This window comes from Ranitomeya variabilis, chromosome 3 (genome assembly GCF_051348905.1).
Source record: "Ranitomeya variabilis isolate aRanVar5 chromosome 3, aRanVar5.hap1, whole genome shotgun sequence".
Classification (NCBI taxonomy): domain Eukaryota; kingdom Metazoa; phylum Chordata; class Amphibia; order Anura; family Dendrobatidae; genus Ranitomeya; species Ranitomeya variabilis.
The window spans coordinates 716493364-716509230 of record NC_135234.1 but is presented as its reverse complement, the minus strand read 5'-3'; the positions used below and the strand labels follow the sequence as shown (position 1 = coordinate 716509230).

General features: G+C 41.9%; 1 protein-coding gene across 3 annotated transcripts in view; it reads right to left on the bottom strand.

The window, feature by feature from the left end:
- ATP8A2 (ATPase phospholipid transporting 8A2) overlaps window positions 1-15867 on the bottom strand; it is a 1034865-nt gene that overhangs the window by 582383 nt on the left and 436615 nt on the right. For all 3 annotated transcript variants that reach the window (XR_013224076.1, XM_077298312.1, XM_077298313.1), the window contains 3 exons: window positions 15716-15855; window positions 13103-13241; window positions 11260-11324 (listed from right to left, as the gene is read on the bottom strand). Coding sequence is in view for 2 of the 3 variants with exons in the window: in XM_077298312.1 (XP_077154427.1) it covers window positions 11260-11324; window positions 13103-13241; window positions 15716-15855 (344 nt within the window). In the remaining variant the exon portion in view is untranslated. The remainder of the gene's footprint in view (window positions 1-11259; window positions 11325-13102; window positions 13242-15715; window positions 15856-15867) is intronic.

The window sequence follows — 15867 nt, the reverse complement described above, 5'->3', positions numbered from 1 at the left end:
ACTCCCGAAGTACTGTGCTGGGTGGTGGTGAAAGTAGAGATGCCTGGACCCCCATCTTCATATAGCGTGGCGGGACGTGAAAGACGAGTACCTCGCCCACGGCTGCCGCACGTTACATAATCACAGTGCAACTCTTAGTTTTCGTTTCATACTCTTCTCTAGAAAAATGAGTTGCTATGGGTAACAAGGGCATGTTCTGAAAACTGAGGCCTACAAGGAGTTCACAAATACATATAGGCCCCGATTCATCAGGACTGGAGAGCAAGGATTGTGCTATAGTGAAATACGTCTAATCCATTAACACGCTATTGTCTCAATGTATTTGGCACACATATCACGAGTTTTGCGCCCCTGCAAAAATTATTTTCCAGTCATGGACTGGAGTACATTACGGCCATAATTTAGTCCACTTCTGCAGTGTAAATTATGATGCATATGTCAGTTATGCTAGACTACGCTCGTCACGACTAAGCTCATACAACTTTTCAAAAAGTGGACTGAGGTAAAAATGTCAAAACTTACAACATGTGCTACGTCTTGCACAAAACTTTTGAGACATTTCACAAACTGTGTTATTCCAGAATTCTGGAGAAAACTGATGAACTGGGTCCGTAATCATCATAATTTTACATACTTTGTTAAAAAATCAGGTTACTTTTCTTGTACTCATCCTATATTTCAGAAAGTCTTTCACCTTTGTATTTAGCATACAACGTGAAAGCACCGTAAGATGTTTCTTAAAGGGAACCTGTCATGTTGCATACACTCCGATCTGTGGACAGCATGGTATAGAGTAGGGAGTTGTGAGCAGAATGATATACAGGTTTGACGGAATGGATTCAGTATTAGGGCTCGCTCACGCAAGTGTAAAACTCAGATGAGTGCTATCAGATGTATTATTGGATAGCACTCGGACCAATGTTATACTATGGGGCAGTGCAGATGTGCGACTTTTTTCTAAAGACCGAATTAGTCTATGGGAAAAAATGCAGCATGATACGAGTGGCTCCAGAATTGGGATCATGGGCGCCCATATGTCATCCAAGTGGAGTCCGATTTACGCAGACACTGACAAGTGAGAAGATGGAGAAATTAAGTTCTCCATCTTCTCACCTGTGATACGATTTCTCACATGCGAGAGAATCGGATCACAATAACATTACACTCGAAACAAATTCGGAGCAGAGTCTGAGCCGAGTGTCATTAGTATAATCGAGCCCATTCTCTCGCACTAGGAAATATGCGCTCGTGTGACCCCGGCCTAACTTATATTCTATTTTTATGCATATGAGTCCAGATACTGGGTGGTCATTCTACGTGACTAGCAGATATCTCTGCAAGCACAGTCATACAGGGAAGCTGTCAATCACTGAACAGAACCGCCTCGACTCAAATACAAACACCAAGGATTTCAGAGAATAAAATAAAAGTTTTAAAGAAATGTTTCCCACAAAACAATATATATCAATCTGATCAGCTCCCCCTTCTCTATAACCTCCTGCCTGCAGATCACACACCATTTTCAATATGACAGGTTCCCTTTAAAGAAGAAGACTTAGGTAATAATTGTTAAACAACACTGAGCAACTCTGTCAAAAACATGATATTGTACTGTCATGGTTTTTCACCATTGACATCGATGTCAGAGCTGCGAGAAAACGGCAAAATGGGGCACAGTCCAAGTTTTGACTACATTTTTAACTATAATGTAACATCTGGCGTTGTGGTAAATTATTGCAAACCACAAGAAAAAAATTAAAAAAACAGTACGTGTGAATGTAGACTTGCACTTCCATTTATTGCCTACACGTATAAATACAAGGCAGTGGCGTTGAGAGGTGTTATGGCACCCAAGAGGGAGATGCCTATCAGACCATTACTTTGAGGCATAGCTCTTTTTTTAATTTAATTAAATATGCATTAGATCAAATAATTTAGTCAGGTGTGAAAAAATGCTGCAGCGTAAGAACGTTTAAAAAATTAAAAGTGTTAATAGTTTATTTTTATCAATTAACAAAATGCAAAGTGAATGAATAAAAGAGAAATTAAATCAAATCACTTAGTGGTGTGACCGCCCTTTGCCTTCAAAACAGCATCAATTCTTCTAGGTCCACTTGTACGTACGCTCTTGTAAAATCAGGGATTTTGTAGGATTGTAGTCAAGTGTATGAGTAACCAATTATACCAAACTGATGATAATGATCATCTTTTTTATATGTAGATTGAAACATAGTCATCAACTGAAATAGAAACTGTGTAGGAAGCATAAAACTGGGTGAGGAACAGCCAAACTCTGGTAGAACAGGTGAGGTTGTGGAATTCCACTACAGTTTCATGTCATAGGTTATACAACATGGCACAGGAAGCAGACACAAGGTAGTTATACTGCATCAGCAAGGTCTCTGCTACCAGGAAAAGATGTCAAAGCAGACTGGGGTATCAAGATGTGCTGTTCAATGTCTTTTGAAGAACCACCAAGAAATGAGCAACAGTGAGGTCTGTAGACACAGTGGTCAGAATGGATCCTTAGTGTAGCAGATGAAAATGTAGACTGCGTCTGGGTGTCTATCTCCAGTAGGCGCACATGCCTAAAAATTATGCACAACAGAGCACACGTTCTGTCTGTCAGCACTAGGGTTGAGCGAAACGGGTCGTTCATTTTCAAAAGTCGCCGACTTTTGGCAAAGTCGGCGTCTCATGAAACCCGACCCGATCCCTGTGGGGGTCGGCCATGCGGTACGCGATCTTGGCGCCAAAGTCGCGTTTCGTATGACGCAATTAGCGCCATTTTTTCAGCCAATGAATGAGCGTGGGCAGAGTGATGACATAGGTGTTAGGGGAGTGAACGCCTATCGTCATGTTATCGCTTGTGCGCAGTAGCGATTTGGAATGTGCAAATCGAAATTTTCTGTTCTGGGAAGGAGGGAGAGGGAGAGAGAGGGAGAGAGAGAGAGAGAGAGAGAGAGAGAGAGAGAGAGAGAGAGAGAGAGAGAGAGAAAAAATAATAATAAAAAAAAAAATAATAATAATATCTTCACTGGGTTTCGTGTTTCGGCCGAAACCCGACTTTTCACTGTGGTCGGCCGATTTCACTCGACTTTTAAGACAGTCGGGTTTCACAAAACCCGACTCGACCCTAAAAAACTAAAGGTCGCTCAACCCTAGTCAGCACCATTATAGTCTATGTCCCATCAGCGAATACACCCGAATCCCGTTTTGCAAGGAGTTCAGACGTAAACCCTGACGGTGACGGGACCAACGGACGGGTGTCAGAATGCAGTGTGAAAGCACCCTTAAAAATACCCATCAGAAGAGGCTCACTGATGGATTCATTGTCTCATTCTCCAGGCTGCTTGGAGAACAAACTTTGGGTATCTGAATGCAAAGACTTTTAGACGCCGGCGTAACCACTGAATTTTTCAAGCAGAAGATGCTTCAGGACACGTGACCGTTTTTTGTCCTGCAGCGTAGTCTTTACATCTTTTTGGTTGTTTCGTGAATGCTTGCTTCAATGTTTGGGTCAGCTTTATTACTGCCATTTTCTGGTATTTTTTTTTCCATTCAACAATGAGTAAACCGCTATCAGACTTTGAAGCAAATATGCTGGTTAAATGCTCAAAAAGACGCTCTGCATGTTCATGATTTTGAGCATTTTCTGAGTGCTTTATAAGGCCAGTTTCACACATCAGTGTCTCCGGTACGTGTGGTGACAGTATTCTCATGTACCGGAGACACTGACACACGTAGACTTATTCATATGAATGGGTCTATGCACATGTCAGCGTATTTTCAAAACACGCAGACCTCTAGTATTAAAACCGTACCATGTGCCTAATGACGTAAATGTGAATATGGGCCGAGAAGGACATAGACCCCGACTAATGGACACCCATCAGTGGAAAGCTATATAAATGCAAAGTCCAGCTCAAAGAAAAGGGAAGCCACACAACCTATTTGGACATTGCGTCTATACAGCTCCCCATTGCTGGGTGTCCATTAGTCGGGGCCTCAATCCTTCTCAGCCCTTATTCACATTTATGTCATCAGACACACGGTAAGGTTTTAATACTAGAGGTTAGGACTGTCCCGAATAGGGTCACCATGACGTGGAGGGATGGCTTTTATTTTTTTATATAAAAATTATGTTAAGCAAGCACCCTATGTGATTTTCATGCACTATTGCTTTTTATTTACTGCAGGGTATTTGCTTTCTTTTATATCATGGGTTTTGCCTCCACAGGATTGTGATTCAACATTTGTCCTGAAGGAACCCTTTTAACAACTTTGTATGGTAATTTAAATTACTTCTACTATTTTAGAAAAAAAAATTTGTCACTTGATACTTTCTAAGTACTTTATACGTCATTTATGTAGCATAAATACAGATTTTATGGCATATGTTATCAACTACAACTGGAAAAGTGCAGCAGAGGTCATTTCACATCCCAACGCATTTCACAACACATACAAATCCTCAAGTGATCCCCATAGCCCACAAATGTCAAAGTACTTAAAATACTGTCAGGCTCAGAGATTAACTTGATTCATTCGGAGTCGGAAAAAGACACAAACTATTCCAAAATCATAAAGGTATAAGATGATTTGAAGCAAAATATCCCTACAAGAATTCATTCCTGCAGCTAATCCACAAGGCATACAGCTCTTCATAAAATAACACTGTACCTTTCCATTCTATTCCTACAAAGCCGCGGGAACGGCTCCCTGCGGAGAAGCCTTTTGCAATGGAAAGAACAGACGTGATTGATTGCATCTCATCAATAACAATTTTTTGAGGTGGTTAGATTGAGATCAAAACAGTTATTCAATCGCCTGTTTTTGCAATGCTTAAAGATAAGATTATAAAAAAAATAAAAGACAAAAAAAAGGAAAATAAATAAAATCTCAGAGAAGGAAAACATCAATCTTAAAACAGAATGTTTTACAATTATCTCGGAGTTTCGACACGCGGAATGGAAAGCAGTCCTTTGTTGGTTTGGATTTGCTTCATTTAGCCAACATAACAATTACTGAAGAAAATAAAAATATCTTCAATCTACCGGCATTTACTCACATCAGAAATACACATCACCATAGGCTTCAAAGGCGAAACGAAAATTGTGAGGAAAGACGCATTATTTGTGCTTAATATCAAAATAATGATGAGCAGAATAGAATTTACCGTAGTAGATAGAATAAACCTGATCCATCCCAGCAGGACATCATGGGAATTGTGCTATTCTCCAGATATTTAGTCTATTATGTCAAATTCCCAAGGGTTTAGGTAGGTATCAGAATAGATGTCATTTTAGATTATTAAGCAATTGATAAAACTTTTAAAATAAAACTCTACTGCTGCAAATTTCATGGTTAAAACATGAAAAGATGAGTACGGTAAGTCTCTGTGCAAATGACAAAGGAACATTTTCAGATGGGGGGATAAATCTGTACAGGATGTGATGAAGCTTTTCATGATTTTGCATCTATTCTATTTGTACGAAATGCAGCAGAAAAAAAACCTTATGTGCCATTTCAAGAAATTGGAGCCATTTAGAAATAAAATCAAGGGCCGTGTGAGACCAAATTTTGTAAAAATTTTGTCCGGATTTTATATCCTTGTTTTCTCCATTCGTATGTAATATGAAATGTACAAATTCTGCTTGTTCTCAGAATATATGTAAAGTTTATTACTAGTGATGCGCGAATGTGCTGGGATAAGGTGTTATCCGCCATGCTCGGGTGCTAACCGAGTGTCTTCGGCGTGACGAAAAAGATGTTCGAGTCCTCGCGGCTGAATGTCCCGCGGCTGTTAGGCAATCCCTGCATGTGTTGTGGCTGTCGAACAGCCTCAAGACATGTATTCGCGGGGGAGAGGAACATATTGTTCGAGCATGCCGAAGACACTTGGTTAGCACACGAGCATGCTCCGATCACACCTTATCCCAGCGTGCTCGCTCATCACTAGTAGAGGCCTGTCAACAGCGCTGGGAAAAGCCGGCCAAGAGCGCAGCCGGCTAGTCTTATCTCTGCCTATGATCTTCAAATTATATTGTTTCTGAAATGCATGAGTGCTAGCACAGCCAGGCTGCGATTCAAGCTGCCTATGGTTTCGCCTGAGAAGTTCCCTTTAAACTGAACAAGAAATATAGTTGTCCACGCAATATTTTCTGTAAAATCCTGAGACAGATAAATCCTGCAGGGAGCACTGCAATCTTTTGCTGGTGGCTGTCTGAAACTATTGGAGTGACTGTATAAATCCAAGTACAACCATAAAAATTATACATGTTTTGTAGTAACATAATGTGCCAGTGCTGAGAAATCAAGCTTTGACTGTACTCGGAAATTAGCCTAGGAGTCCATTAGGTGAGTGCCGATGCACTCAGAGTGATTCACATGCACTTCTTAATTGTTGTACCGGGTCCTACAAAGACAAACCACTAGATGACAAAAAATCCCACTAATCCCCATCTCATCTCCTCCTTATCATTGATACTGTTTGGTTATTGAAACCAGAATACCCCTTTAAAAGGAACCCGTCAGTATGATTTCTACCTTTTTATTTTTCCCTTTGATGTTAATTTTTATTTGTCTAAGAGAAATAAGCAGCCAATATAATACATCCATCCAAGCAACCGACAAATCCATTATTTACACTGGTCCTGTGAATGCGCTATTCATCCAGAGTATCAGAATCAATGAAATAACACAGAATATGGCAAGCGATTCCTTACTAAGAAGTTGGTTGAGCAAGACCCAATTTATTTCTAACAAGATTTATGGAGACTTTAAGAAAATATAATTTGAAGTTTGAATCAAAATGTGATCAAAATCTCATTAACTTTCAAATTAACATTCTTTTATGGATATAAAAATATTTTTATAAAACTCTCCGAGTTCTGCAAAGCACTTTCAATTATTTTCTATCCAAAAATGTAAATTTAAGCAGAAGTGTCATTAATCACTGGCCGATTAAATAACATGCTATTGTTATAAATATGAGTGAAGGGGTGCAGTGCACTGCAGTGCTGATATTAGTAAGTTTACAATTTATTATTAAATTGCAAGCTTGAATATAAAAAATGTAAAAGGTCCTTTTTAATTCCAAATATCTCCTGCATTTGGCTCTGCTCCACTGATTCTGGAACAGTTTGTCTTTCTTTTCTGTGTCCCTCAGGTCCAAAGTCATGCTTCCTGGTAATACAGAATGCCCAATATACTAAATTTCACTTCAACCAATAGAACTTCTCTGAGTGTGTTTTCTTCTCCTCTATGACTCTGGCCAATCAAAATAGGGCCAGGTCAGAGGAGAAAAGGCAAACGCCCACAGAGAACTTCACAGCTGCAGCCTGGCTCAGTATGTTATCCTGAGAATATATTTGTCTCATGTGAATATGCAAAGAACTCTGCAGTTGAACTGTACCTTGTGGCTGCTGAAGCACAGGAAAGCAGAGGCAGAGAGCCGGGACACAGGATTGCAGAATTGGAAAGTCATAGCACAGGAGAGTTGAACTTTAAAGCTAGAGCATGGATTGCATTGCTGGACAGCCAAATAACAGGAGAGCTGCACTGAAAAACTGGAGCACAGGAGAGAGAGCAGCACTGGAGAGTCGGGCACAGGAGAGATGGAGCACAGAAGAGCAGCACTGGAGGCTGGAGCACAGGAGAGGCAGTGCTGGAGAGACGGAGAGCAGCACTGGAGGATGGAGCACAGGAGAGCAGCACTGGAAGCTGGAGCACAGGAGAGCAGTGCTGGAGAGCAACACTGGAGGCTGGAGCACAGAAAAGCAGCACTGGAGGCTGGAGCACAGGAGAGCAGCTATGGAGACTGGAACACAGGATAGCAGTGCTGGAGAGACAGAGATCAACACTGGAGGCTGGAGCACAGGATAGCAGCACTGAAAAACTGGAGCACAGGAGAGCAGCACTGGAGAGTCGGGCACAGGAGATGGAGCACAGAAGAGCAGCACTGGAGGCTGGAGCACAGGAGAGCAGTGCTGGAGAGATGGAGAACAGGAGAGCAGCACTGGAGAGCTGGAAGACAGCAGAGCAGTGCTGGGGAGCTGGAGGACAGTAGAGCAGTGCTGGAGTGCTGGAGAGACGGAGAGCAACACTGGAGGCGGGAGCTGTTATGATGACCTGGTGGTTAGAAGCACTAGGAATGACCTGATGAGCAAACTAGTAATACAGGACAAGCTCTGGGAAGTGGGAGCTCTGCTGACCGCAACCCCTAATCCTATCACAACAACTAGAAACATCTGGCTGACACAACACAGGGGCAGAAGAAAAACGACGCTTCAACTCCTGAAAAGCCTCAACGGCCGAAGAGGACCAATTGACCACATCCGCACCTTTCTTGGTTAAATCAGTCAATGGTTTAACAACACTAGAAAAATTAGCGATGAAGCGACGGTAAAAATTAGCAAAGCCCAGGAATTTCTGAGGGCTCTTCACAGAAGTAGGCTGAGTCCAATCATAAATGGCCTGAACTTTAACAGGGTCCATCTCGATAGTAGAAGGGGAAAAAATGAAGCCCAAAAATGAAACCTTCTGAACTCCAAAGAGACATTTAGACCCCTTCACAAACAAGGAATTAGCACGAAGGACCTGGAGCACCATTCTGACCTGCTTCACATGAGACTCCCAATCGTCCGAAAAGACCAAAATATCATCCAAATATACAATCATGAATCGATCCAGGTACTTTCGGAAGATGTCATGCATAAAGGACTGAAACACAGATGGAGCATTAGAAAGCCCGAATGGCATCACCAGGTACTCAAAATGGCCCTCGGGCGTATTAAATGCTGTTTTCCATTCGTCGCCCTGTTTAATACGCACAAGATTATACGCCCCTCGAAGATCTATCTTGGTGAACCAGCTAGCCCCCTTAATCCGAGCAAACAAATCAGACAGTAGCGGCAAAGGATACTGAAATTTGACGGTAATTTTATTGAGAAGGCGGTAATCTATACAAGGTCTCAGAGAACCATCCTTCTTGGCCACAAAAAAGAACCCTGCTCCCAACGGTGATGACGACGGGCGAATATGCCCTTTCTCCAAGGACTCCTTTACATAACTCCGCATAGCAGCGTGTTCTGGCACAGATAAGTTGAACAGTCGGCCCTTCGGAAACTTACTACCAGGAATCAAATTAATAGCACAATCACAATCCCTATGAGGAGGTAGGGCACTGGATTTGGGCTCATCAAATACATCCCGGTAATCTGACAAGAACTCAGGGACTTCAGACAGATGGGAAGACGAAAATGACAAAAATGGGACATCCCCATGTACCCCTTGACAACCCCAACTAGATACAGACATTGATTTCCAATCCAATACTGGATTATGGACCTGTAGCCATGGCAAACCCAAAACGACCACATCATGCAGATTATGCAACACCAAAAAGCGAATATCCTCCTGATGTGCAGGAGCCATGCACATGGTCAATTGAGTCCAGTACTGAGGCTTATTCTTGGCCAAAGGCGTAGCATCAATTCCTCTCAATGGAATAGGATACTGTAAGGGCTCCAAGAAAAAACCACAGCGCCTGGCAAACTGCAAGTCCATCAAATTCAGGGCAGCGCCTGAATCCACAAATGCCATAACAGAATAGGATGACAAAGAGCAAATCAGAGTAACGGACAAAAGAAATTTTGGCTGTACCGTACCAATGGTGGCAGACCTAGCGAACCGCTTAGTGCGTTTAGGACAATCAGAGATAGCATGAGTGGAGTCACCACAGTAAAAAGACAGCCCATTCTGACGTCTGTATTCTTGCCGTTCAGCTCTGGTCAAGGTCCTATCACATTGCATAGGCTCAAGCCTCTGCTCAGAAGATACCGCCAAATGGTGCACAGTTTTGCGCTCACATAAGCGTCGATCGATCTGAATGGCCAAGTACATAGACTCATTCAGACCAGCAGGCGTGGGGAATCCCACCATAACATCCTTAAGGGCTTCAGAAAGACCCTTTCTGAAAATTGCCGCCAGGGCAAACTCATTCCACTGAGTAAGCACAGACCACTTTCTAAACTTCTGACAATATACCTCCGCTTCATCCTGACCCTGACACAAAGCCAGCAAGATTTTCTCTGCCTGATCCACTGAATCTGGTTCATCATAAAGCAACCCAAGCGCCAGAAAAAACGCATCTACATTACGCAATGCAGGATCTCCTGCAAGCAAGGGAAAATGCCCAGTCTTGAGGGTCGCCACGTAGCAAAGAAATAATGATTTTTACTTGCTGAATGGGGTCACCAGAGGAGCGGGGTTTCAAAGCAAAAAACAGTCTACAATTATTTTTGAAATTCAGGAACTTAGATCTATCCCCAGAAAACAAATCAGGAATTGGAATTCTGGGTTCTAACATTGGGTTCTGAACTACATAATCTTGAATGCCTTGTACCCTTGCAGTGAGTTGATGCACACAAGAGGACAGACCTTGAATGTCCATATCTATACCTGTGTCCTGAACCACCCAGAGATTTAGGGGAAAAGAAAAACAAAACACGCTGCAGAGGAAAAAAAAATGGTCTCAGAACTTCCTTTATCCCTCTATTGAGATGCATTAACACTTTACGGGCCAGCTGTACTGTTATGATGACCTGGTGGTTAGGAGCACTAGGAATGACCTGATGAGCAAACTAGTAATACAGGACAAGCTCTGGGAAGTGCTCGAGAGCAGGAGGACAGGAGAGCAGCACTGGTGGCTGGAGCACAGGAGAGCAGCACTGGAGGCGGGAGCACAGGAGAGCAGCACTGGAGGCTGGAGCACAGGAGAGCAGCGCTGGAGGCTGGAGCACAGGAGAACAGTGCTGGAGAGATGGAGCACAGGAGAGCAGCAATGGAGAGCTGGAGGACAGCAGAGCAGTGCTGGAGAGTTGGAGGACAGGAGAGCAGTGCTGGAGAGCAGGAGAGCAGCGCTGGAGAGCCAGAGCCCAGAAGAGAAGTGCTGGAGAACCGGAGCAACTTCAATAGTCTTACCTATGCTAATGTTACTTTCATTTGTTGTCAGACAGTCCAATAGCTGAGCTATTCTAGAGTCACAAAGCCAGCCCCCTTTACATACATTACTAGTCATGTTCCAACACAGAGTTTTGGGGAGCTCCCTTTCTGTGTTCAACTGAATGTTGAAATGGAGTAGACCAGCAGTGAAATTGGTGAGGAACATTGAGACCGTTTTCAATACCTTAGCATATATTTTTTAAATAGTTTCAGTTTTAAAAATGTTGTTTTTACAGAATGACAAGTACTCACATCCAAAGAGTCTTCATTGACCAAAATGAGTGACATTGTTTGTGAGACTAGCCTGCACGAGTATCCTGCCAAATACAAAGTATCAATGGTCAGCGACAAAGCAGAACAACACTGGATGAAATGACATATACATTTTAGCAAAGGTAGGTTGTCTTTCTTTATACGTTGTCTTTCTTTATACCCTAACTTCACATGTGGCACATCTGTTGCAGAAATAAATATATGATTGCTGTTAGTCTGACTGCTGGGACCTCCACAGATCACAAGAATGTTGACCCAAAGTTTGAGAATAGTTGTGTGACCACCACGCCATTCACTGTCTATAGGACTGGTGGTCGGCCATGCTCACTACTACTACATTGGTCCTCCTGTCCTTGGAATCGGTGTAAATCGGTGTTATTTTCTGTGTGTTTTTATTTTTGATTACTGGGTTAGTAATGAGGGTGTCTAATAGACACCTCTTCATTACTAACCCCAAGGGTTGACGGCAGATGTGATTTTTGACAAATCACAGCTGTCATCAACCCCAACTACCATTACCCAGATTTCTACTGCACCAGGACAATTGGGAAAAGCCAGGCAAAGCGTCAGAATTGGTGCATCGAATGTCATTCACTGATTCCGGGTGACTGCGGGCTTGTATTTTCAGTCCGGAAAGGACCCAATGGTCAGAGACCTTCCCAGCCTGAAAATATAAGCCCACAGCCATTTGCTTTACCTTGGCTGGTGATCAAAAATAGGGGCAATCTCATGTCTTTTTTCTAATCATGTATTAGGTTAAACAAGTCTAAAAACATCTGCGTAAACGCACTTACAACACATGTGGGGTTTTTCATTGTGGATTTCCCGTAGCGGAGAGGGAGTCACAAGCACCCGCAATGCTCGATTGAGTAACGAGCATACCCGAGCACACCGATGCTCAGCCAAGTATCAAGCAGTAGTGAGCACGCTCACTCATCACTAATGTTTAGTAAACTTTTTTTTTTTTTAAGGAGGCCTCCCTATATAATAGCACAGCAGGTTGTGTTATAGCATATACTACTCTGATAACAATAGTACCCTCTTACCAATCATTGAGTGATACATACATTTACATTTAATGTTTAAACCAAGAGCTTTCTGGTAAATATAGCAATCAGACGCGAAAAATAGCCTACACTGGCTATAGACAAACAGGCCAGTAAATGTGAAGTATAGGAGGTGGCTACCAACAAAAGGCCCTAACAATCGGATTTACCCAAAACAATTTTGGGGGTTCTTTTTTTATTTCTGGTATTTTAGGCTAGGAATATAGCTGTGCAATCCAATTTGCACTACCCTGGTGAATTGTCCAGTTTGGTCCTCTGTGGCAGGAAGTCATCACTTCGGCATCTATGGTCTAGCTTCCCCGATACCTCTGAAGCTTACGTGGCCCAGCAAAGTCACGACATTGCAATGCACAACATGACAAGATGCTGGGCACAGAAGTGAAGACCTCCTGCCAGAGGACGCCAGAGAAAGACCACAAATCGAACTGCTCATCTCTAGTGATGGGCGAGTAGCATTGTTGCTCGGGTCTCCCCGAGCATGTTCGGGTGATCTCCGAGTAGTTTGGCGTGCTCAGAGATTTAGTTTTCGTCGCCTCAGCTGCATGATTTATGGCTGCTGGACAGCCTGAACACATGTGGGGATTCCCTAACAAACAGGCATTCCTCACATCTAATCAGGCTGTCCAGCAGCCGCAAATCATGCAGCTGAGGCGACGAAAACTAAACCTCCGAGCACTAACAAATACTCGGAGATCACCCGAGCAACGAGTATACTCGCTCATCACTACTCATCTCAAGTTATCAGTGATCAGTACCTATGTTGATGGCAGTTTCTTGTTTGTCTCCAGTTAAAACCCAGATTTTTATTTCTGCTTTCATCAATGTGGATATTGTTCCTGGGACTCCACCTTGCAGCTGATCCTCAATCGCTGTGGCCCCAAGAAGCATCAAATTCTGTTAAAATAAAAGAGTAGAGAAACAATTTCCACATACTGTTTGTTGAGTATGCTGACGAAAGGCTGAGAAACTACAATGTTGTTATTAAAGTGATGTAATTAAAGTGTTGATATTAAAGTGATGGCCAATGCAAGGAGAGCTCCTCCGCGTCAAGCACAAACCAGAAGTGGAGCTGCCAGGGAAGACTGTGAAACCAGTACATGGGTGGAGAATTCCTAATACAAGTATATTGGTAAGTTATATATTTATATCAGGAACACATCTAAATGTATTTTTTTTTTTATAGTGGGCAACCACTTTAACCGATTACTAATACCAATTTAAAGCCCCCTCATTCTCAGGTTGGGAGATATAGCATAACATTATCAGATAAGAGTAAGTATCTAAAGGAAAGCTATCATCAGAAAATTACCTACTGTTTAAATTCAGATTTTGCATTACATGTATAAAAAAAAAAATTTGGCAATCCAATTTTTTCATATTCGATCCTTATTAAAAATAAAACAAAAACAAAATTGGCACTCTTGAAGTCTCCACATTTTTCAATGAGGCTTTTTTTTCTTTAACTCGAGTCTTTTCAGGAAAAATTTTCAGCAGACCCCTTATCAGCAGAGGCAGAATTTCAATGACAGGTAACACCTCTACATATACAGCTGATAAAACAGGATCCACCAATCATAATAGCTGACCTTGCTCCCCCCTCCTAACCCTTTGCACACGTTCATTAGATGCTTCAAAACAAAAGATACGGTCGGGGTCTGACCACTGTGGCCATGTACATGTGTTGTTTCCTGAAACAACAGGAAACTAGAGTCTAAAAAAGCTCCAGTGGTTAGTGTGAATATTTCAAAATGTATTTTTCTAGTTTAAATTCAGATTGTAATATGTTAACAAAAACATTTAAACACAAAGGGTTCTTTGTGATGATATCTTCCCTTTAGATACTTACAAACTGTCACTGTGCATATATAAGCAATAATACTGATGCAGAATTTGCTGTAGCACCGGCATTTCTTAATTCTGGTAAATGGTGAGGATCCTATGGGTTCAAAATCCCATCCAAAAGGCTGTCCATTTATCTTTTACTCATGGAACTCCCTTTAAAGAGGACCTGTGAGTTTTACTATATACTTGTACTCCAATCAAAATAATAAATCTTGAGCTTTTCTCAGAACTCAATATTGTGTTGATCCTCTATTATTCTTCCCTCCCAAAATATGAATAAATTAAAAACTGGGTGTTACCAGCTAGGGGTGTATCCCTGCATCATCTCCCACAAATTTTGCTGTGTAGTTTTTGCCACGGATCTGCAAAAAATGCTCTACAAAATATGTGTCAAATCTAGATGTAATGCATGGAGCTTTGCTGTGTGTTTTATACTATTAATTGCAACAGTGAAAATCTGCAGCATAAATTGATGCCGATGGTTAGTTTTCATTGCATTTCTTTTTCCATCATTGTGCAATGATACCTTTAGGCTATGTTCCCACGATGAGTTTTTGGATATTCCAGATTCTCTGCACCATTTCTGCACCCCTTAAGTAAAATAGGTTACTTGTATTTTCTAGTGTAAAAAAAATCACCAAAAACTCATTATGGGCACTTAGTCTTAAAGTGGAAAAAGAAGTCAGAAAATACGCAAAGGTGTCATCATGAGGGTAAGGTAAAGTAGCATTTCTATTGAATTAACTAATAGAAAACTTCCCAAATTACTACCCCTAGGATGGAATTGGCTTCTCCTAGCTCGGAGACCAGGTATTGCAGGCTAATATCAGCACCCTTAGGTTAGTTATGATGTGACCACTCTCTAGCAATCCTGTTACTAATTTAGCTTCGATTGCAGTATTAATAACGCCGGCTACAAGCCCTCCTTTCCGTCCATAATCCCCTCCATTTCACCTTAGCTCTGCCCTTCTGACAGTTAGCTATCCATGACTATTAAGAGGGATCTTCATACAGGATATTAATTGGTTTCATATTTTCAGGAAAGCCTCAAGGTCTTCGCTGCTAAACCCAAAGCTTCAGGGACCACAGGATAGTATAGAGATTTGATGTTTTTCTTTTTGCAATAATTACAACAGAGTAATAAAGGGTTGTGGTGTCACACTGAGCTGTAATATCAAGTTCATGGTGATGTCATGGCTTGCAGCATGTTTCTCCCAAGTGGCCCCATTCCCTCTTTGTGCCGACAGTCACTGTAAGAAAATATCTCAAGGATCGAAGGGTCTTGTAGCCCAGAGTGCAAGTATTCCAGGGAACAAAAACAATGTTTAGAATGGAGACAATATTGTGAAACCTTCCATAATAAAGGTTGTCATTGGTAATAAAGTGATACTGCCATATGGTAAGTCCTTCAGGCAAACACAACAGCAGGGAAACCCACACCTATCCATATGCGGGTGCAAGATCTTGGGAGTTGTAGTACAGAAACAGCTGGAAAGTCAAAGGCCATCAGACTATGTACTACTCACCTTTTCAATAAGCTCATAACACTCCTCAAGTTTCTGCACTCTGTCCTTCAGAACCACACTGGCTTCATTATGAACCTTCAGCCATTCCTTGTACTCAGATTCATCAAGGTCAGCATATGCAATGCACAATGTTCTCAAGCCTTAACATAAGG